The 22286-nt window shown below is 44.3% G+C and overlaps 1 protein-coding gene across 2 annotated transcripts in view; it reads left to right on the forward strand.

Moving 5' to 3' along the window:
• The window catches only part of MLANA (melan-A), a 46353-nt gene extending 29033 nt beyond the window's left edge, over positions 1 to 17320 (forward strand). Inside the window, exons 2-5 of one of the 2 annotated variants that reach the window (XM_077475051.1) lie at positions 1411 to 1518; positions 14746 to 14842; positions 14922 to 15023; positions 17116 to 17320. In XM_077475051.1, coding sequence (XP_077331177.1) covers positions 1439 to 1518; positions 14746 to 14842; positions 14922 to 15023; positions 17116 to 17187 — 351 coding nt within the window. In that variant the 5' untranslated portion in view covers positions 1411 to 1438 and the 3' untranslated portion in view covers positions 17188 to 17320. Of the gene's footprint in view, positions 1 to 1360; positions 1519 to 14745; positions 14843 to 14921; positions 15024 to 17115 lie in introns of those variants that run through there. The other variant, XM_077475050.1, reaches the window with a different exon arrangement.
• Positions 17321 to 22286: the final 4966 nt, after the last annotated feature.

Here is a 22286-nt window from a genome sequence, read left to right on the forward strand (position 1 = left end):
AATCAGTTGGGGAGCTATTGTGTTCTCCTAGCAGGAGAGGCGGGGGGGCCTGCAATTATTGCTAGCAGTTATATCTGCTGGCAACAATGGCATGGCAAAAATAAGACATGCTGGTTTTCTGGTTGTACCCAAGTTGATCAATGGATTGACTTGGGTACATTCAGCCTGCCCATAGATGGTTCAAATCAGATTCAAACCTTTTATGGCCTGTTTTATACTGGATCATTTTGGGAAAAAATCCTATATGCTCAGTTGGGACTGTTCTCTACAGATATTATAGGGATGCTGGTTACAGCTACTTATGGCAAGCTTTAGAATGATTGTAGTAGTAATTTACATTCATTAGCATGCAGTATTTGGTTATAACATATATTTATGAATGCACATGCGAATGTTTTTTTTTAAATGGTTAAAGCAGCCAGGCTCAACTACTGTTCTGCCAGAAGTTGATAGAGGTGCCTTGATGATGCCTTCATAGTTCCATGTCCATTGCCATGTGGCAGAACCAGTAACTGGGCAACAGTGTTTTTTTTTAGCTGTCTGCAAAGGTCGTATTCTAACCACCAATGTAAGGTGCATTTTTATAATGACCCCAGATGGGCTATCCTTATCATGAGTTCCCTGAGACACAAAAAATATTTCAAGTGTTCTTCTGGGGTAAAAAAAAAGTTGAGAAAAACCTGCTGCGAGCATATGAACTAACGGAAAAAAAAGCTGCTTTCTCAATACAGTCTGTGATAGCATGTGTTACTGCATGTTATTAAGGATGAGCTCTGGCATGTTCGCACACTCCACGTGCAGAGCCCGCCAGGGCTTATCACAGGCAGTGAGACATTTCCCAATCTCTGCAGCCGCGCATTGGGACAATGTCTCACTGCCTGTGATTAGGGCAGCGCAGTGCCGACTTCCTGGCGGACTCTGCACGTGGGGTGTGCGAACACGCTGGAGCTCATCCTTACATGTTATCATGCCCCACTATTTATTCTTTTGAACCATTTTACCATAGATCACTACAAAAAAAAATCAGTGCCAATATATTTTTTTTTATTCAGCAATACAATACATAAAGGTCATCTGAACAGCCTATGTTTTAGTATTGACTGTTCTTGGGTCAATACTAAGCCTGCAATATAAATATGTGTTATGCCACAGCAAAGCCGATATCATATAAACAAGCAGTAAGCAAGTTTCAAACTAGCATTTAAAAGCAAAGGATAAATTGTATAAGAACCCTTATCAGTTCAAACTCACAGTTCAGGCATACTACATGCTGTACAAATTCCTAAATGAGTTAATTGACCCTTAAACACTAATTAGGAGCTGGAAGGGTATATAGGTGTGGGATCAGAGGCAGCCTTACTATGCGACTGAAATTATGGTGTTAAACAGTGCTTTGTTCTCACGTTTCAGAAAAAGCTGGTTGTGTGAACCTCGGAGAATGCCCCGTCCTGGTTCATCAAGTGGTCTTGGGGCTTACAGCTCTGGCAGAGGCAGGCCACTTGGGCTCAGTGTGGAAGAGTAAGTTTTATTTTTTTTTAATTATCAGGTATTATGCTCACAGCATATAATTTTCTGAATAAGCTTCACACTCCAGCCTGGGTTCCAATATAGATACAGCATCAATGTTGCTAATCAATGCCTTTCAAACTAAGTGGAGGCAGTTTTGGGTTCTGTCATTTCAGAATTGAAGATTTTATGGGTTAAAATATTTTTTTGGTCTTATTGAAACTGTCTGCATTTCATGTATTTTAGGTACCTTCAATGTTATTGATTGCTGTATGTATGCCAGTTACTAGGAATTTTGCAGCAAAGTGGTTTCCCTTGCCCACCACCCAAAATGTTGCATGGTTTGGCTTTTATAAGCAACACCCAACTTGACAGGTTTTTTGGTGTGTGTGTTCCCGATGCAAAAAAATTGTGATTGTAATTTTGGCCAGAATCGTGCATGGGGTGCGGTGCATAGAAACAACCTAATATGGTATTCTCTTAACCTGGGTCTTTCACCTGCCACTGCATTGACTTTGAACATGTCTGTTACAGACCCTTTACAATGGGATTGGGGTGCTCCTGTTCATAGATCTACTGATCGCCTACATTGAATCCAATCCCATCCCTCCATTTTGAATTTAGAGTTGTTTGGAAGGCTGTGAAGTTGCCTGCAACACTTGAACATGCACAAGCAACTGGTTTTAAAATGGACACCCACATGTCTGCTATTTCAGCCATGGCTTGTTAATGACCACTTTTTTTTTTTTTTTTTTTTTTTGTTCTAACCATGGATCATTGCCACCTCTGTTCTTCCACCTTCCCCAGGAGAGGGTACATCCATAACTTATATAATTGTGTGCTAATTCACCCAGCACTAAAGGGCACATTACAGCATAAATTAATTTATATCCGATAAAAAGCACAGCTGCTGTTTTGATAGAAATTTATAGGAAGTGCAGCGTCACATTAATTTAAATGCTATAATACATTCTTGGTGATCAGTTTTTTTTTTTTTTTTTTTTTTTTTTTTCTGCCTTGTGATTATTTTGGCACATTGTAAGTAAATTTTATTCAAAAGATTGTACTGGGAAAAAAAACAGCGTTGCTTGGTATGCAATATTTTATCGAAGCCTATGGTAAATTTCCCCTCTAGGGGTTTGGAGTGGATTTTTTTGCAATTCTCGCTAGTGGCTGCTATAGCCGCTAGTGATAATCGCGGTTTTCTCCCAGAGGTGTCATACAGTCAGAAATGGGGACACATTTAGTTTTACATGACACAAATGTTACAGCTAAACTATTTAACTTCATTAATTGATGTGTGCAGAATTTTTTTATATTTTTTTATTTTTTTTGGGATATGCTAAAACTTTTGTCAGGATTTCGTGTGGGGTGGATTTTTTTATTTTATTTTTCCCATCTCTGGTTGTCCCCAGAACAGAAAGGTGAGGAGAAATCTTTTCAAGGGTGCGTGCAAGGTCCATATCTGTGAATAAAGTAAAAGTCCCGTCTTCTACTGCAGCAAATGGGTTGTAGTACTCAATGAACTGCGAGGGTGCTGAGCTGTGGGCAGGGCCTACTCACCCTGCACATGGGGGTACTCTTGCGTTCACGCTCCCCAATACCTGGGACCAGACCGGGTCGTGTTTAAGTGTAGGTCAATTTTAAGTTGGAACCCCAGCTTGGAGGTGAGCTGTACACTGTGTGCCATTGTGAAGCAACATACAGGGCACTTCTGTGAAATACTGTCCCCGTTCACTGCACATCTTTCCAGATTGTATCATTTAGAGGGCAACGCCACAAGGCTTGTGTCCCACTACACCAGTTCAGCTTCCCTCTGCCATGTCACTCTGTGACAGAATGAAGTTCAGAAATGCCCAAAGTGTGGACCTCATGCATGCACTCAACTCCCAGCTCTCCTGTACCATGCAGGTAGATTCATGCGATCTGCATGCCACAGGTTTGGTCTTGATTGCTTTTGGGGAGCAAGCCAGAACACTGACCAGCAACCCACCCATGATGGGTAGCACTCTGTCTGGCTGTCTACCAGTTTATGGTTACCCATAGCAATTGCATGCTTCATCCCTCCTATTGAGCTAATCCATCGTGATGGCCTTCTATACTTTTCTCTTCAACCCTGTGTGCTTTACAGGCCCTATTCTTTTGATATGCCATGTACATTCATGCACCCCTCTTAGTAACTGCAGACCAGGCTTTTGAACTTTCAGCAACTTTACTTGTCACACTAGTACAATATGCTCCAAAATGCACACTGTTCTTTTCTAACTATCTAGGCCCGGGCTGCCTAGGCATGCCTTCCCAGGTAGTAAAATTATCCAATCACACAACCTCTGTCAAACCAGATATCTAAAAGATGTGACTATTACAGCACAGTTGTTGCTAGCTAAACATTTTATATCGTGATTTCACAACCTCACTCGCTGCAAATTTTATCATTGGTGTAGTACAACAATATATAACTTAATGTGTAAATTAAACTAAAAAACCAATAGGTTTAAAAAATAAATCCAACCTTGCAAAATGACATTAAAAATAAATATAAAAGTCCAATACACCCCAGTGGTATTATTGGTCAGCTATCATTTCTTCCGCCAGTGACTTGCGCACCTCCAAGAGGTAAACCTGCTCACCTTTCAAATGCACTTAAACACACTCCCCTGCATCTGGCTGGCATAGCTCATAAAGCAAACCCTCCCCAGTCCTCAGATTCAGGATAACTGTACCTTCTGATTCCAAATGTGCTCATGTTTCATGAAATGTAGCTCATATGGAACAGAAGGACAAAGACATGGTGCTCTCCATTTATAAAATGTATTCATGTAAATACTCTTAAGAATGTAGTATTGGTGCACTTTGAAAACTGGCATCAGCCTGCTCGCCAGAATACATGGAAATGGCAGTAGCATGACGTCACAGGCTCAACTCCTTACTTCTAGATGCATTGTGCCCTGTGATGGGGCCTTCTCAGTAATCGCAGTATATTGTTGCACTAAGCTAGTTATGATATACTTTCCGGGTAGTAGTCCATAATTGGGGAAGAGTCCTTGTGAGGTAGAATCCTGTGCAGGGGTTAGTGAGTTGCTGATGGTTACATCTTCAATGATAGACTTCTTGCTGCTTTCCTGAGCATAGCCTTCCCCCTATTTATATGCAGCACAAGGTGGAGACTAGAACCCAAAAAAGCATGGGGGGGGAAATGCACAACCCTCATTAGCTTCTCCCACCCAAGCAGCCCAATATAAGGTGACCAGATTTTTAAAATGAAATCTGGGGACATATTAAAATTTTTTATTTTTTTAAACTAGTAACGGCGGCAATCGGTGACTCTCTGCCCGTCATCACCACCACCCACCTCACAGCCTGTCAAATCTTACTCTCTGGGCCCCGGCTACTACTGGGTTGTGGGAGTGGAGGAAGATCAATCCACCAGGGAAGGCAAGGAGATGAGCAGGTAGGCGGCTGGCCTGGACTTGAGCCAAGGCAGAAGAACATGGACCCAATACTGAAAAAAAATATTCCCTCCCCTCCGAACAGCACAGGATCATCAGAAAGGGGCACAGATAATGAGGGGGGGAATACATCCACCTAAGCTAGTAGGAGCGGTGGAGCAGGGGTGTGTAGTTCAGAATTTTTATTTAAATTTTTTTGTTTGGTTTTTGAAATTGCCCCAGCTTCTGTTCAAATCCAATCCAGGGACAAAATCGTGAACAGACTTGGTCTGGGGACAGTGTCCTCAATCCGGGACTGTTGGCTGTCTGGTGAAAAGCAAAGCGGGCTCCTGTAGCAGGAGAAATGTATATACATTTTTATTCCCCCCCCCCCCCCCCCCCAAATGTGAACTTGTCCTCTTTAAGCATCACTGCAGTGTATTAAGTATACTACAAATATACTACTAAATCAATATATAAACGTATTCTTACTGTGTCTATCCTAGCTCGTACTTGAAGTACTAAACGAAAGAAAAATATTTTTTTGTCCCAATGTGCTAGTTGGCATATTAGAAAAGGGCATGTCTCCAAATTTTCCACCTCCACTGAGGCACTGCATACATTTTGTTTGCATCAGCTCAATTCCAGCACACTAATTGCAGCTTTTAAAGTAGAAGTCATGTCTTGGCTTTTGCTTCTCTCTGGTTCTGCAAGCCAATGTAATTTTATTGCAGTGGTACTGAAATTTTAGTGTAATTATACAGTATATTAAAGATTTATAGCTCAAATTGCACAGCTGTTATGAACATTTTTTTAAATCTATCCAGTGTGCTGAATTTTTAAAACCTGTCTGAGTTCAGAGAAAAAGGGATGGAGAGCTGAAGGCCTGCTCTACAGCTATCAGAGCTAATTGGAGGAAAGAGATGTGTGTCCGGCTCTTCCTCCACACAGGAACAGAACTCAGGCTGCCAATCAGTTGGAGATCCCTGCCCTGTCACCTTTTCTTGGTGTCAGGAAAGTGATTCATGCTGATTGCAGAGGAACAAAGCAACAGAATTAAATGGCACTTGGTGCTCTTGATTGAGACATGTACATACTATAGAGGGCTATGCTTTGTTCAGATTTCATGTCTGAGATTTACAACCACTTTGACCAAATTTAGGTGGCATACTTTACTGTGTAATATTTCATTAAATGTATAGCTCCAGGAACCTCGGTATAGGAATTGTTGAGTATGGTGATATATTTCAGACTTGTTGCACGTTCTGCTGATGACATGGCCATTAACCAAATGCCGACCGGGCTATAGCCAAAAGATTGCTACAGTGCAGTCGGTATGTGGTTAATGGCCCTGGACGCCCTCCCAGAATCTTGCTCCTGTGCGCACCCGGAAACATCCATGACTGCCGGGTAAACTGCTGCTGATATCGACTGTTTACCACGTGTGGCCAGTTACTAGGCATTTTGCAGCAAAGTGATCAAATGAGGGAGCGATCACTTGTAAACATAACCGGTGTCTTGTCATGACGCTGGTTCCTCCCTCCCCTCGCTGTACCAATTGGTACAGCGAGGGGGAGATGGCGGCAGCAGCACTGTGGACTGGATGTGTAGTGCTCACAGCACTGCTCGGTGACAATCTGCAGTTCTGTCAATAAACTTGAATGAATGTGTATATGTATATAATCTTTCTTTTTTTTTTTTTTTTTTTTTCCCCAAGGCTCTTTCAGGACAGCCACCATAGAGACCCCCGGCTCCTCCCCTTCTAGGAAACTCTGCCTTCCAATACAGATTTAAGCCTCAACCTCCTTTCAGCCCTTCAGTTATGGTGTTTCCTCTGAGGCTATTTCCTTATACCTGGGGGGGTGTTGTCTCTATGGTGGTCCTGGGTGGCCAATTGTTTGAGGATCCCTGGTGGCCATTGCAGTTTTGCCATCGTGTGCTCCAGCTAACCTTGGGGAAGGCGGAGGTCTGGGGAGGGCCATTTGATGGCACCTAGTGTGGCGCAACGGGAGGAGGCTTCCGTTCCACTGGTGGTGGTTGGTCCTGGGGGGGGGGGGCACTCCTGGTGGTCCTCTGGTCAGTGCTGGTGACAGATGGTGCTTGCTACTCCTTTTGTCTGCTTTTATACTTCAGAAAGCCACCAGCAAATCGCCCCATGGGTCTAAGTGTCCTTCGTGTAGGGCTTCTATGGGGGAGTCTTGGACTAAAGCACTTTGTAGGGAGTATTTAGAGGGGCTGGTGAGGGAGCAGACAGAGTAGGGTGTGGACCTTGTGGCGTCGGTAAGGGAGCTCTCTAGGTCATTTAAAGAGTTATTCTCCAGTTTTCAGTTACCTCAGTCCCAGAGTAACCTTCCACCAGCACAGCAGTGGGGTCCACCTATCCCTGAGGTTATTGTCCCAGCGGGTGGGGATAAGCCAGAGGGCTCAAGGGATGAGGATGATGCGGATAGTGCCGTCTGAGGGGGGGAGTCAGATGAGGATACTGTGGATGGGAAATCCAAAAGATCCTCTTGGTATAAACTTTCTCTTGAAGTGGAGGATCTCTTAGGAGCCATTCACACCACTTTAGGTATTCAAGAGGAAAGGAAAACCTTGTCCCTGCATGATCAAATGTACAGGGGCTTGGAAGAGAAGAGGGTGTTTCCGGTCCATGAGGTCCTGGTTGATGCCATCAAGAAGGGAATGGCAGGGTCACCTCCCTGTCTCCAGCTATGTCATTAAAACGCGGCTGTTTGTGGTGAGAGGGTGTCATGCTGATGTGAGTGTTTGGGGGAGGAGCCTGATGGCAGCACATGGAGAGGCCGATGGGCGTGGCGGCAGGGCTGGACTGGGAATAAAAACCAGCCCTGGAAAAAATTTCATACCAGCCCAACAGCAGAACGTCATCATCTTCATGAAAGGGAAAACCATACATTTTAAAGCACATTTGATGCAGAGTGTATTTTATATATAGATATGAAATCACATAGGGAGATGTATGTATGATCCAGGGGGACCCCAGGAACTCAGAACGTGGGGGGAACCACCTTCTGCAGAAAGAATACACTAAGGTAAGGGGGAACGCTTTAGATGTGCCCCCCCCCCCCCCGACTGGCCTAGCGTCGCTGTCACTGACCTCTCGGGTGCACTGTGCAGGGCATTCAGTCTGCTCCAGCTTGGTGGCTCTGGTTTTATCCTAGTCTCCTCTCCACAGTCCACACAAGTCTGACTTCTCCCATGACCCCCATCCTGGCAGTGCTCCCACTCTTGACTCCTCTCCTCCAGACTCCCTCAGACTGCAGACTTGATGCAACAGATCATTGCAGCCTCGCTGTGCCCATCAAATGCAGCTTTACTGTGCCGTGAATGCAGTCTCGCTGTGCCAATCATTGCAGCCCCTCCTGTGCCCCATGCCAGTCTGCAGTCCCTGTCTGTGGGAAGGTGTGTTGATGCTCGGTACGGTACCTTGCATGCCAGCAGGATATCCATGACGGGCAGCAGCAAGCAGGGTCTGTTCTTGTTTTAGATGGGGACGGTGCTCCTTCCAGAGGATCTGTTTGCTCTGAGATGGAGTGGTCCCTGGCCACCTGCACCTTCAGCCGTCCTCATTTTCTGGCCCCAGTCAGCCTGTCCTCTGGTCCTGGGGAAGTGGAGAGCACTGGGTGGGAGCTGGAGAGAAGGGGGAGCAGAGTATTGGCGGGGTTGGAGAACACATGGGTGGGGGCAAAGAGCAGGGGGAGTGGAGATCACAGGGGTGGGGAGCAGAGAGTGCTGGGGGGGAACTTGAGAGCATGGGGGGGGGAAAAAGGAGCACAAGGTGAACTGGGGGGGCAGTAAAAAGTTGGATTGTATAGGAGGATCGACAGGGGGGGCTGCATATAGAGGAAATTGGTTATCTATATTCCTCCATGCAGCCGCTGAATGCTCGATTCTCTTCTTTCTCTCACTCCTGCAGGCATTCAGCGGCTGCATAGAGGAATATAGATAACTAATTTCCTCTATATGCAACCCCCCCCCCCACCGATCCTCCTATCCAGGCACTGTGCCATGCTGTAACAGTCCCGCCCCTCCAGACCAGCTTGTCATGTGATAGGTGGAACGTTAATTCTCTCTACTATCACACCAGCCGGTCTGGGGGGCAGGGCCGTGTCACAGCGTGGCCGTCGAACAGAGCCAGCCAGCGCTGTGATCCGCAGGAGAAAGCCCTAACGCAGCTGCAACTAAAAGCGGCCAACCGGGAAATCTCCCAGTAGGCCAATCTGGCCCTGCTTGGCGGCAGATCAGGAGCCAGGCAGGAGAGTGCGGCAAGTGGAGACCCCTGTTGATGCACGTACCCCACAGCTCATGTCTGAAAATGGAGGCGACGGAGGACTGTTCAGGAGAAGTGAGAGGGAACCCCTGTGAGTCCTGTGACCAGCCTGGACTGCTGGTGAGCTGGACTTGATTGCTGACTGTGCCTGCCCCCTCCCAATCCTCCCTGAGCAGCCCCCAGGTATGTGCTCTATGCTTTAAACTGGTGCACTGCAAAGAATAAGCAGAGAGCAGGGAGCTAGGAGCTTCTGATGATAGAGGAGACACCCTGAATATATATATTAAAAAAAATACTCTCCTTTAATGGAGGGAAAATTAAACTGTATATTGCAAGGGACCCTCCCTTAATCAATGGGGCCCTACTACTAATGTAATGGTATTCTTGTATGGTAAAGGAAAATAATTACTAACTGTGTCAAAGGGTAAACTGACTGACTTATTTTTGGAGGAGGGACAAGTCAATTAAAGAATATCTGATTTTTTCCATCTTTTGGACGGGGCGTTTATGAAGTAGTATGGATCCCGACTACTGGTCTCCTTCCCTCTTTGTATATTTTGAAGGATTACAAATGTATTGCTTTGAGGTTGGACAAGTAAAATCTGAGAGGCTGCTCCCAAAACTCCAAGGGAGAGCCTAAATACAAGTGTGTAAATGCAAGCTCAATACAGAAATATTTAACAAGAGGGGAACCCCAAAAGCCCAGGAATGGGGGGGGGGGAGGAGTCACAAACCAAGAGTACTAAGAGACAGCTAAACAGAAGGGAGCTCAAGGAGATAAAACACGAGACGGTATGGAAATGGAGAGGGAAATAGAAACTACTGAAGGAGAGGACCAGAGGTATAGCTCAAATGCCTATGAAAATAGAGATGATGGCAATGTTTGAGAGGATGGGGAAAACCTGATCAAAAGCGAGATTACAAACGTTAGGATGGATCTGGGCCATTTGTTGAGTAGAGGAGGCAGAGGAGAAAACTGAGTGCAAGAAATCGCAGAGTTAAAAATACAAGTGAGAGAATTACAAACTAATCAGACTTTCTTTACAACATGGAAGAGCAGGAAAACCAAAATGGACATCAAAATGGTAAAAATTTAGAGGAAAAGATGAAGAAAAATACTTAACCCCTTATTGGGGCAAGAAGAGAACTCGCCTATCCTATGAATGCAAGATTAGATTATATTCCTGGAGGTACCCAGAGTGGTACTATGGCGATTCGATGTCAAGTAAATCAAAGGGGATGGCTATTGGTATAGGAAGAGAGGGTCGCTTTACTCTGGAGCTCGGGGATTTGGAAGGAAGGTTCCTCTTCCTAAAGGGAAAGCTATGGGGGTTAAAGTATACTCTTGTTAATATATACTGTCCCAATAGAGTTCCAATGATTTTTGAAGGAAACGCTTGAAAAATTATGGGAGTTTAAGAGTGGGCTGGTGATTATTGCTGGAGACTTAAACTTTTGTATGAATCCAGAACTGGATAGTACGTCCCATGCACAGGGGATAAGGAACATGCGGTTGAGAACAATAAAGGATCAGCTGCATCAATTCCTGTTTGATTGATGTGTAGAGAATGCAGCACCCGAAGATGCAGGATTTTACGCATTTTTCCCCTGTGCATGGGACATACACCAGGATCGATTATTGGTTGGTGGAACATAGGGCATTGGCGTGTGTGATATCTACAAGTATAGAAATTAGAACAGTGTCAGATCACTCCCCAATGATGATAATCAAGGTTCTGGGGCTGCAGAAACCACCATTCTTGTGGAAACTTGATAAGGAATTAGAGGGAGAGGAAGTAATAAAGGAGTTGGAACTCTTTTTCCTCATGAATGAAACTGGAGAGATTGCAGAGAATACTATTTGGGAAGCCCATAAAGCCTATATTGGAGGAATGTATATCTCATTAGAAGCAAAGGGAAACAACAAGAGTAGAGTATTAAGGGAGGAAATTTATAGATTGGAGCAAAAAAGGGGGACAAGAATTGGATTTGCAGCATAAAATTAATAATTAAGAGAGGAGTTAAAGGAATTAATGGAACAAGAAATGAGGATGACATATACCGAGAGTACGCAAGAGTCTTCAGGGAGTTTTATGAGCAGTTATTTTCAGTTAAGGTTGCACAGACAAGAACAATAGAAAAAAAGTGCGTACTTCAAGCAAATGTTCCTAGATTATCAGAGGAGACAGCGCAGGAATTGGTGAACCCAATAACAGTACAAGAAATGGATCAGGTAATAAAGGAGGCAGCAGGAGGGAAAAGTCCTGGGCCTGATGGCTTCACTGCGGAATATTTAAAAAAAAATTCAGAGAAATTAGTCCCAAAACTCTGTGCTTACTATAATGGGTTGGGAACTAGATATGGACTGAGTAAGGAAGTTTAGACAGCCACAATTACTAGAGGTATTGAAAGAAGGAAAAGAGAATACAATATGTTCAAATTTATAGACAAATTTCATTATAAAACATGGATACTGAGGGGGGTTTTAGGAGTTGGAAGAGACGCGCCTTTGTCCTGGATGGGAAGGATAAACGCCTTTTAAAAATGATTATACTGCCCAAAATATTGTATAAATTCCAGATGCTCCCGATGTATATCCCTCTGGCATACTTTAGAATTATTAGGACCTTATCCACAAAACTTATTTGGCAAAATAAGAAACCAAGAATATCTTTAAGGATTCTGCAGCTGGAAAAAGATCAGGGAGGACTAAGTGTACCAGACTTTAAAAAATATTATGAAGCAGCAGTATTAACATGGGTAGTAGAATGGACAAAATTCTACTAAAAAAGGGGGTTGAAATGGAGCATAGAATGGTGCACACAAATTTGGGGAAGAATATTTGTACCCTCCCAATGTTCTATATTGTGGTGGTGTCCAACACTTACAAAGAATGTGTTTAGTGTTTGGGAGGGGGTACACAATAAGTGGAAATGCAATTCCCCATTAATGCACTTAAAGTGGTTGTAAACCCTTACAACACACTTTGGCCTACAGCTAAGCCTAGGTTAAGGCTTACCTGTAGGTCCAAGAAATATCTCCTAAACCTACACAGTTTAGGAGATATTTGCCGAAAGACAGGCACTGCTGTCTGCGGTGCATGCGCCGCAGACAGCGGCGCACTGAGCGTGGCATCGTCAACGACTAAGATGCCGCGCATGTCGGCTCCCGTGCGCAGCGAGACCCCACCGAGAAGATGGATGCGCTGGACTACAGGGGACAGTGGTGACATTGCTGGCTCCTGTGCCAGGTAAGAACACATAATGGACTACTATGCGATGCATAGTAGTCCATTTATGCTTTACCTTTGCTGGGAATGAAAGAGGAAGTAAACCCATTAGGGTTTACTTCCTCTTTAAGAGAATGACCTTTTTCCCACCTGGGAAAAGTATTTTGGGAAGGAAATGGATAAAAAAAGAATATCCAATTAAGACCCATAATAAAAGGGGGGGGGGGGGGGGGATTAAAACATTAGATGCACTAAAAGAAAAGGATTTGTTAGATCTAAAAAAAAGGCGGTACCTCCAGCTTAGACATTTTTGTCTTAGCGTTACCTCGACCACTGAGAGATGGAGAAACTGTAAGCATTTGAGCTGATATGTGAGGGGGAAAACTGCTCGGTCAGGGATCTTGCAGATATACAAGATACTGAGATGGGAGGGTGAGTTGGAGGTGCCAACATATATTAAAAAATGGCGGGGGGGGGGAAGAAATGGGTCCACGAGGTGAGCAACAGAACTTGGAGACTATTTTAAAGCTGGTACATAGGTCTACAATAAATATTAGGATGATAGAAACACATTTTAAATGCTTAAGGTGCTACAGGACTCCTGATATAGTAGCAAAATATCAAATAGGCCAATCTGGGGAATGTTGGAGAGGCTGTGGACAATTGGGGAGCATGGCATACATATGGTGGAACTGCCCAAAGATTAAAAACTACTGGAGGGAAATATTAAGATATTGACACTCCAATTAAAAGAGAAATTCCCTCATCATGCATTTGAATGCGGCAAAGCCTGATTCCAAAAAAGTGGAGGGGAGTAGAAGCCCTTAATGTAAGGGAGTGGCTACAAAAAAACTGAGATGTATAGCATGGAAGGACTTGGCGCAGGCAAAGAGGGTTGAAGTAGGGTATCCCAGAGGAAGTGAGGGAGATGGAAGACATTTAAGTTAACAAAGGAATACAGTGAGGTATACAGGCCGTGGGGGGGGGGGGGCTCCCCTCCCGCCCACATACATATTGGGGAGGGGGCAGGTAGGTGTGGTGGGAGGAAAGGGGGAAAATTGGAAGTATGCATAGTAAAGAATTCAGGATGGTAGGTCTTATGCGGATGAGGGAAAGGAAGGGGAGAGGGGTCCATGGCCCTGACCAATTTAGCAAGGACAGCCTTATGGCTGAAAACATGGCAGGGGGATAGTGCGTCCAAAAGTAAACTCTGTGGGATACCTCTCACGGGTGACTTATTGTTTTGGACCAGGGTTGGAGGCCATGCTGGATTGGACAGTCAATAAGAAGAAAGCCTTCCCCATTAAAAGAGGCTCCTTGACACCTTTTGGCCTGTGGTGACATGTTACTGCATGCTTGTTTAAAATTAAACACTTCAATCACTTGACCTCCAGAAGATTTTGCCCCCTTCATGACCAGGCCATTTCTTGCTATTTAACACTGCGCTACTTTAACTGGTAATTGCCCAGTCAAGGGATGTACTTAAATTAATTAAATCAAAAAGTGTGTACCTTTTTTTTTTTTTTTTTTTTTTTTGTGTGGTATGATGTGCAAGCTGACACTTTTTGGGTGCTAACTGCCTCTGACATCCCCAGTGACCTTATTACATTGATAGTGCTAATGCACTCAGTCCATATGGTGAGACTTCTTGATTTTGGATTAAACATGGAGCCTTCAAAATATGGGTAGGTTTGGAGCAGAATATGGTTACACTCCATTACAAACCTTGCCATGGCCACACTTCACCCCCACTTTAGTGGGACCTGCCCATTAATTGGCAATACCCTCAAAGTAATTTAAAAAAATTGGCCATTTTCCACCTTCTTCATCTAGACTTGCAGGATTCTACTAGCTTGCTATGGGGGCACCTGAGCAGGCTCACTCCCAAGCTGCTCTGTGTCCAGTCACACATGGTGCTCAGCCCTGCCCCTACACTCATTGGCTGAATCTCTGTGATTCGCAGTAGTGGGAGCCAATTGCTTCTGTCTCAGCCAATGAGGAAGAGAACTGGGAAAGCTGCTGCTCTTGTGCACATCGCTGGATCAAGATGGGGCTTGGGTAAGTTATAAGGTGGGGCTCTTGCACAAAGGTCTTTTACATTCTGCATGTAGGTAAAAAAAACTTGAGCCTTTACAGCTGCTTTAAGCTAAACAGTTTCAGGGGGAAGCTGGACAGGACCATGAAACCTGTTGTATACTTGCAGATTTTTTTTTTCTTGCCTGGTTTTCAGATGTGTGCTCACTGAGCACTGTAAGTGAATGAACTTTATTTTTTATTTTTTTTTATTTTTCTAGGACTGCTGGAATTACTATTCTTGCTATCATAGTTGCCCTTGTTCTAATAATTGGATGTTGGTACTTTAAGAGGAGGAGTGGCTATAAAATACTTGGGGTAAGAAAAGTTTCATATGCATGTACAGAAAACTTTTTTGTACTACACAATTCTAACTAATATCTGTTTATCTATCAAGACTCGGCAGCTCCGTCCTTCTGCGATCTGTGCTATGATTGGTGGAACAAGAGAGCCTGCAGAGTGTAAAGTGCCATTACAGGATTACAACACGCTGAATGTTGTAAGTTTATAATTTTTGCATCTGCTTCTCTATCAAATGTGAGATAAATTTAAAATAAAAATGTAAATATTGAGGCCTTCATTCTGGTAGCTTCCACCCTTTCTGTATCCATGTAGCATATGCACTGTAAAGCGCAAACAATCCAGGGAGGTTTCCTAAAATATTAGATCTGATGACTGATCTTCAATTGTTCTCCAGTTAGCTGTTGTAGTTCATACTTCAAAGATGGTAGTCCTAGCCAACAACTAGTTGCAACTACATGAATAAGACTTTTTTTTTTTTTTTTTTTTTTTTTGCCACTAGTTTTAGGGACTATACAAAAATGTAAGCAAAACTGTTGGAACAGAAGACCTAGTGCCTAAACAAACAAATCCTCCCAACCCCCATCTGTTAAAGCAAAGGTCCACAGCATTGTAGCAGCCACTGACTGTACAAGTCATGTGTGCAAACGGGGTGTTTTTTTTTTTTTTTTTTTTTGCTGAATGCACTTAATATGTAATGTTACCAGTGAGTTAATGAATAATCCCAGTACTTTAACAGTGGGCCCCCCCCTTTTTTTTTTTTTTCATTGTGTTTGGGGGGCGGGGGGTAGAGACATAGTAACAAAATTATTACAAGCCTAACATTTTCTAAATAGGTGTGTTTTTTTTTTTTTTTTTTTTTTTTTTTTTTTTTTTATTTATTTTTTTTTCCCTGCTCCTTACAAAATTGCATTAGAAAGTGATAAGGTAATGAAGCTCTTCATGAAAGATCATTCATATGTGAGGTGCAGACTGCAGTAAAAACACAGAACATTTCATAGTATGACTAGTTTAGAATCTTAAGGTCCCCAATATTTAGAGCATAAGTCTATAAAGCGTTTTTAATCTTTTTATTGGTCTTTATATTTTAATGACTCCTATTGGCTTATCAGAGCCTGCAGTGTTCTCTGCTTAACCACTTAAGGAGCACCTCCTGCACATTTACGTTGGCAGAATGGCACGGCTGGGCACAAGTGCGTACAGGTACATTGCTCTCTAAGTGACCAGCCGTGGGTCGCAAGCGACCCTGTCCTGAGCTCTTTGACCGTGGTTGCAGGACCCGTGGACCTGATTGCCGCAGGTGTCCAGCGATGGTGTCGGAGCTGAACGAGGAGAGGTCTGTGTAAACAAACCTCTCCCCGTGCTTCCTACTGGGCTGTCACAGATCATCTGTTCTTTGTTATAGGGAAAGACTATCAGTGACATCACATGCCAGGCTACGCCCCTACAATAAAAAAAAACCCGTCACACAACCCCTCCTTGCCCCCTAGTGGTTAACTCCTTCACTGCCAGTGTCATTTACACAGGAATCAGTGCATTTAAATGGCACTAATTGCTGTATAAATGACAATAGTCTCAAAAATGTCCGTTGTGTCCGCCATAATGTTGCAGTCACAATAAAAATCGCTGATCGCCGCCATTACTAGTAAAAAAAAAAAAAAAAATCTTAATAAAAATGCTATAAAACTATCCCTTATCTTGTAAACGCTATAACTTTTGCGCAAATCAATCGCTAATTGTGAAATATTTTTTTCAAAAAATATATGTAGAAGAATACATATTGGCCTAAACTGAAGGGGTAATTTTTTTTCATATATTTTTGAGGATATTTATTATAGCTAGTAAAATATAGAATTTATTTTTTTCAAAATTGTCGCTCTTTGTTTATAGCGCAAAAAATGAAAACCGCAGAGGTGATCAAATACCACCAAAAGAAAGCTTTGTGGGGAAAAAAAGACTCCAATTTTGTTTGGGCGTCGCGTGACTGCGCAATTGTCAGTTAAAGCGACGCAGTGCTGAATCGCAAAAAAAGAGCCTGGTCCTTTTGGCTGCAAATTGGTCCGGGGCTTAAGTGGTTAATGTGCATTTTGATGAAAGTACATCAAGATGGACTTGTGTTGTAGTCTCCTGACACTTGCCTCAGTCTGGTACCTTATGGTCTCTGATCTTGGCTGCGTGGGCTCCTGTAAAACTAAATCTTGATGAACATTTCCTCATGTTCAACCTTGATGTGTACAAAAGACTCAAGAATTAACATTTCAGTTTAACTACAGTATGTTTTGAATTTGCAGGCTCCAGGAGCTCCGCCAGCATATGAGAAGATCTCTGCAGAAGCTCCTCAGCCTCCACCATATACTCCCTGAACCAAATGTCAGCCATATGACTGTGTTAACGGATCACTGCCAAATAAAGTTGGACACAATTATTGATGACTTGTAAGGGTTGGTGTGTTTTTACTTACAGCCATTAAAGCTATAAATATTTCTGAATTGTAAACCGCTTTAGTACATTTTTTTTAAACTCTCTAAAATGTAAGAATGGCAAGACTAGAAATGTGGAATTATCCTCATTGTTAACAAATTCTGAACTTGCAAAATCTGTATTTCTTTATCGTGCATCATGGAACTAGAATTTCGGCAATTTCTAGTCTTGTTTTCTGAATTCATATGTTCCCAAAGATCCAGGGCAAAGGCTGTCTGTTTCAAGCATTAGACCAATTATTGGCTCATGGGGTGATCATATAGATCCCAACAGAAGAGCAAGGTTTGGTGTTTTATTCAAACCTGTTTATGGTACCAAAACCAAATGGAGATGTAAGACCCATGCTAGATCTAAGGAATCTTCATTCCTGAAAATCCACTCCTTTCACATGGAGTCAATCAGGTCAGTAATTTCTATCCTACAGGAAAGTATTTCTGGCATCCATTGATGTCAGGGGGGTGCATATATGCATGTCCCTAGATTTCCCGCTCATCAAAGGTTTCTGCAATTCAAAGTGGAATGGCAGCACTTTCAGTTTGTAGCCTTGCCCTTTGGGCTAGCTAGAGCACCCAGGTGTTCGCAAAGGTACTGGCCCCACCTCTAACCATGTTAAGGGCACAGGGCATAACAGTCTTGGTGTACCTAGACGATCTATCAATAGACCAGTCAGTGGACTGTTTGGAGCAAAGTGTACGCATTACAACCAGTTGCCTGGATTTCTGGGTTGGATTCTCAACCTAGATAAGTCTTCCTTTAAAACCGATAACGCACACAGCCCAGAAAAGGGTGTTCTTGCCTCTGGCAAAGATCAGCTCCATACAAGAGCCGGTGTGGATGGTCAGGGCAAAAAGAAAATCCTCAATTTGCCTTTGCATGAGGTTGTTAGGAAAGATGGTAGTTTCATTCAAAGCAGTTCCCTAGGCACAGTTCCATTCAAGGCTGTTGCAAAAAGGTATCTTGTTGCTTAGAACAAAACGATCCAAGCTTTGGATTTGCCAATGCGGCTGTCCCCAAGAGTGTCCCAAAGCCTCAGTTGGTTACTAACCTAGAATCTGCTGAAAGGAAAATCCTTCAGACCAATTATCTGGAAAGTAGTAACGGCCAATGCCAGTCTTTCAGGCTGGGGAGCACTACTAAAGACTACTGTCCAGGGATAGTGGTCAAGTACTGAAAGAGCTTTGCCCATCAACATCTTTGAGATTCGGGCAGTCCAAGGGGGCACCAAGTGTCTCTCAGCTCAGAGAGAGGGGAACCATATTGTAACTTTGCCAGAAAAGAGTGTTCCGGGAGTTCTGGGAGCAGAGAATTAGCAGGCGGACTAAAGTCGCCAGCAGTTATTCCCAGGGAAATGGTTTCTTCACCCTGATGTTTTTCGGGCTGTTTGCCAAAGATGGGACTCCGGCCGTAGATCTTCTAGCTTCAACATGAAGTTAGTCAACTTTGTGTCCAGGACAAGGGATCCACTCGCATGCAGAACAGATGCGCTGGTAACCCTGTGGGATCAGTTTTCACTGATCTATGCATCCCCCCCCCCCCCCCCCATATTCAGTTGCTGCCATGACTTATTTGCAGGATCAAGTTGGAAAGAGCTGGTAATTCTGGTAGCACCAGCATGGCTCATGGTACGCAGAAATCATAAAGATGGCAGTGGAGGGTCCTTTCCACTAAGGCTAATATTCAATCCTACTTTACGAATGCTAAATTTAACAGCCTGGCTATTGAAAACCACATTCTAAAGAAACGTGGGCTTTCCGGGTCTGTTATCTCCACTTTGATTAATGCAAGGAAGCCAGCGTCCAGAGCTATATTAGTCTGGAAGGCTTATGTTTCCTGGTGTGAATCCAAGGGTTGGCACCCTCGGAGATATATCAGTCAGAATTCTTGCCTTTCTACAATTGGGCGTAGAGAAGAAGTGGGCCTTGAGTACTATTAAGGGCCAAGTCTCAGCCTTATCAATTTTATTTCAGACTGCTTGCTACGCATTGTTTAGCTGGAGGTTTTATGCAAGGGGTGATGTGGATTAATCCGCCAGTTAAATCACCTTTAAGCCCTTGGGACTCGCATTTTTAGTTTTGTCAGTGTTACAAAAACAGTCATTTGAACCGATACAGCCTGGGCCCAATGTTTGTAGGGGGCCCGCACTGCTACCCGCGAATTGGGGCCCCAATGAAGGTTTTGCAGAGTGCAGAGGACTATTCCCGTGCTAGCCAGCTGAGGGGGCAGGGCCGGGAGCTCCACTGACGCTCTGACCCCGCCCCTGTGCAGCCTGTATGCTCAGAACAGAGCGGCTGTAGTTAGAGCAGTGATTGGAGTGGGAGCATCAGTGGAGCTCCCGGCCCTGCCCCGGACCTCTATTCTCCAGCCAGTATAGAGGGGGCGGGGCCGGGAGCTCCACTGACACTCCCACTCCGATCACTGGCTCTCACTACAACCGCTCTGTTCCGAGCATACAGGCTGCACGGGGGCAAAGTCAGAACGTCAGTGGAGCTCCTGGCCCCGCCCCCTCTCAGCTGGCTAGAGCGGGAATACAACCTCCCGTGTCCTCTGTGCACTCTGCAAAACCTTCATCGGGGCCCCAATTCACGGGTAACGGGCCCCCCCTACAAAGCATCAGTGGAGCTCCTGGCTGTTATAGTGAGATCAAAGAATGGAAGCCCCACCCACATACCTCTAAATGTATGTAGTGAGTTTGGCTGCCCAGGTATGTCCTTGCACCCATAAAATGCCTGACTGCTTAAACCCTGAGCTGTGTTATTCAACTGTCAAGCTGTGCGTTGCTGAAAGTTCTCTGACCATCACCTGTAGTATGTTCGCAGTCTCTGTCTCCTGCAGTATGTCCGCAGTCTTTGCTTGTATCCTGCAGTAGGTCCCTCTGTCCCTCTGTCCCTACCAATTGCAAGATCTGCTGCAGTAAACTGATTTTGAGTCTACCTGCTATTTTTTTTTTTTTTTGTATGTCTCAGAATGGAGGGGGGGTGGCCCCCAAGAAAATGTTTGCCCAGGGCCCAATCAAAATTAAAGACGGCCCTGGATACAGCATATTCCCTTAGTCCTTCTGACAAGGAAGCTGGTATCTTTGGTTGCTATATGCTCAGCAAGGAGGGTTTCAGAATTGGCTACTCTTTCTTGTAAAGAGCCATATTTGATTTCCTGAGGACAGAGTGGTGTTAGCCCCTGTACACATGGTTGGAGATTTCCACAACCAAATCCGTTGGATTTTGCCCGTCGGATCTTGTCTGAAACTGTTGCATACACACGGTCGGGCCAAGTTGGCGAAAAATCCGATCTTTCACAACGTGATGACATAATTTAGTTACGATGGGACTGCATTCAGGCTAGTAGCCAATAGCTTTGATGTAGGAATTTGATCTGAGCATGTGTGGCACTTGGTCCGATGAAAATGCTCTACACATGATCGGATTAGGTCCGTCCGGCCCAGTTGGTCGGGAAATATTTCCAACATGTTGGAAAATTGGGTCGGATGGAGATTCGGACGGAATCAGTCTGATGCATACCACACAGTTGGATTATCTGATGACACAGTCCAATAAGACTCATTCCGACAGATTCTCCGACCGTGTGTACAAGGGCTAACACTCTCGTACAGGCTTTTTGCCAAAAGTGGTTTCAGGTTTTCACCTGAACCAAGATATTGTCCTGCCATTGTGTGTGTGTGTGTGTGTGTGTGTGTGTGTGTGTGTGTTTCCCCTGTAAACCATGTCCCATGGAAGAAACATCACTACATTGTCTTGATGTGGAGAGAGCAGTGAATGTATTTAAAGGCAACTGCTCAGATTCGTAAGACTGATGTCTTATTTATTCTGCTAGAGGATTGGAAGAGGACAGGCAGAGTTGAAATCCACTATCACTAAGTGAATTCGACAAGTGATAATTCAAACTTATGATTTAAGGGGTAAGATTCCCCTGTTTCACGTTAAGGCGCACTCTACCAGGGCGGTTAGCGCTTCTGGGGCAGTACGTCACCAGGCCTCCATGACTCAGATCTGCAAGGCTGCAACTTGGTCTTCAGTACATACACTCACAATTTTATCAGGCAGATGTAAGGAGGTATGAGGATATCTCCTTCGGGTGCAGTGTGCTGCAGGCAGCAGTATAAGCCCTCAGGTCTGGGGGTGCCCTATGGTTTGTCTCTCCCTTCCCCTCAATTAGCATTGCTATGGGACGTCCCTTTAAGTAATTACTTGTCCCATGATTTACGATAAAGAAAATAGGATTTTATAATGGCTTGCCTGTAAAAGTCTTTTCTTGGAGTACATCATGGGACACAGAGCTCCCTCCCACTCTTTATGGGGTTTAAGTATATTGCTTGGCTACAAAAACCTGAGGTACTCCTGGAAGGGGGGGGGGGGGTTATATAGGGGAGTGAACTTCCTGTATTGGGAATACCAGTGTCAACATCTGAAGGTGGCCCATAATCCATTAAGTAATTACTTGGGCTCTGTGTCCCATGATGTACTCCAACAAAAGGATTTTTACAGGTAAGCTGTTATAAAAATCCTATTTTAACTCTTAACTCGGTGCCTGGCTACTTGCTACCCTGAAAGTACATGGGTTAAAGAGGAAGTAAACCCTGATGAGTTTACGTCCTTTCATTCCCTGCAAAGCATAATGGACTACTATGCATTGCATAGTAGCCCATTATGTGTCACTTACCTGACACAGGAGCCAGCGAAGTCGCCGCTGTCCCCTGTAGTCCGCCGCATCCATCTTGTTGGTGGGGTCTCACAGCTCCGCAGCTGTCATTCGGCGAAGCCGCGGTGACGTCGCTGAGAATGCCGCGCTCAGTGTGCCTGCGCGCCGCTGTCTACGGCACATGCGCTGTAGACAGGGGTGCCTGTTTTCGAGCAAATATCTCCTAAACCATATAGGTTTAGGAGATATTGCTTGGACCTACAGGTAAGCCTTAATCTAGGCTTACCTGTAGGTCAAAGTGGTTTGTAAGGGTTTACAACCACTTTAA

The sequence above is a fragment of the Lithobates pipiens genome, unplaced genomic scaffold (assembly GCF_037356315.1).
Source record: "Lithobates pipiens isolate NorthernLeopardFrog02 unplaced genomic scaffold, aLitPip1_a1.2 Scaffold_13, whole genome shotgun sequence".
In the NCBI taxonomy this organism is placed as follows: Eukaryota; Metazoa; Chordata; class Amphibia; order Anura; family Ranidae; genus Lithobates; species Lithobates pipiens.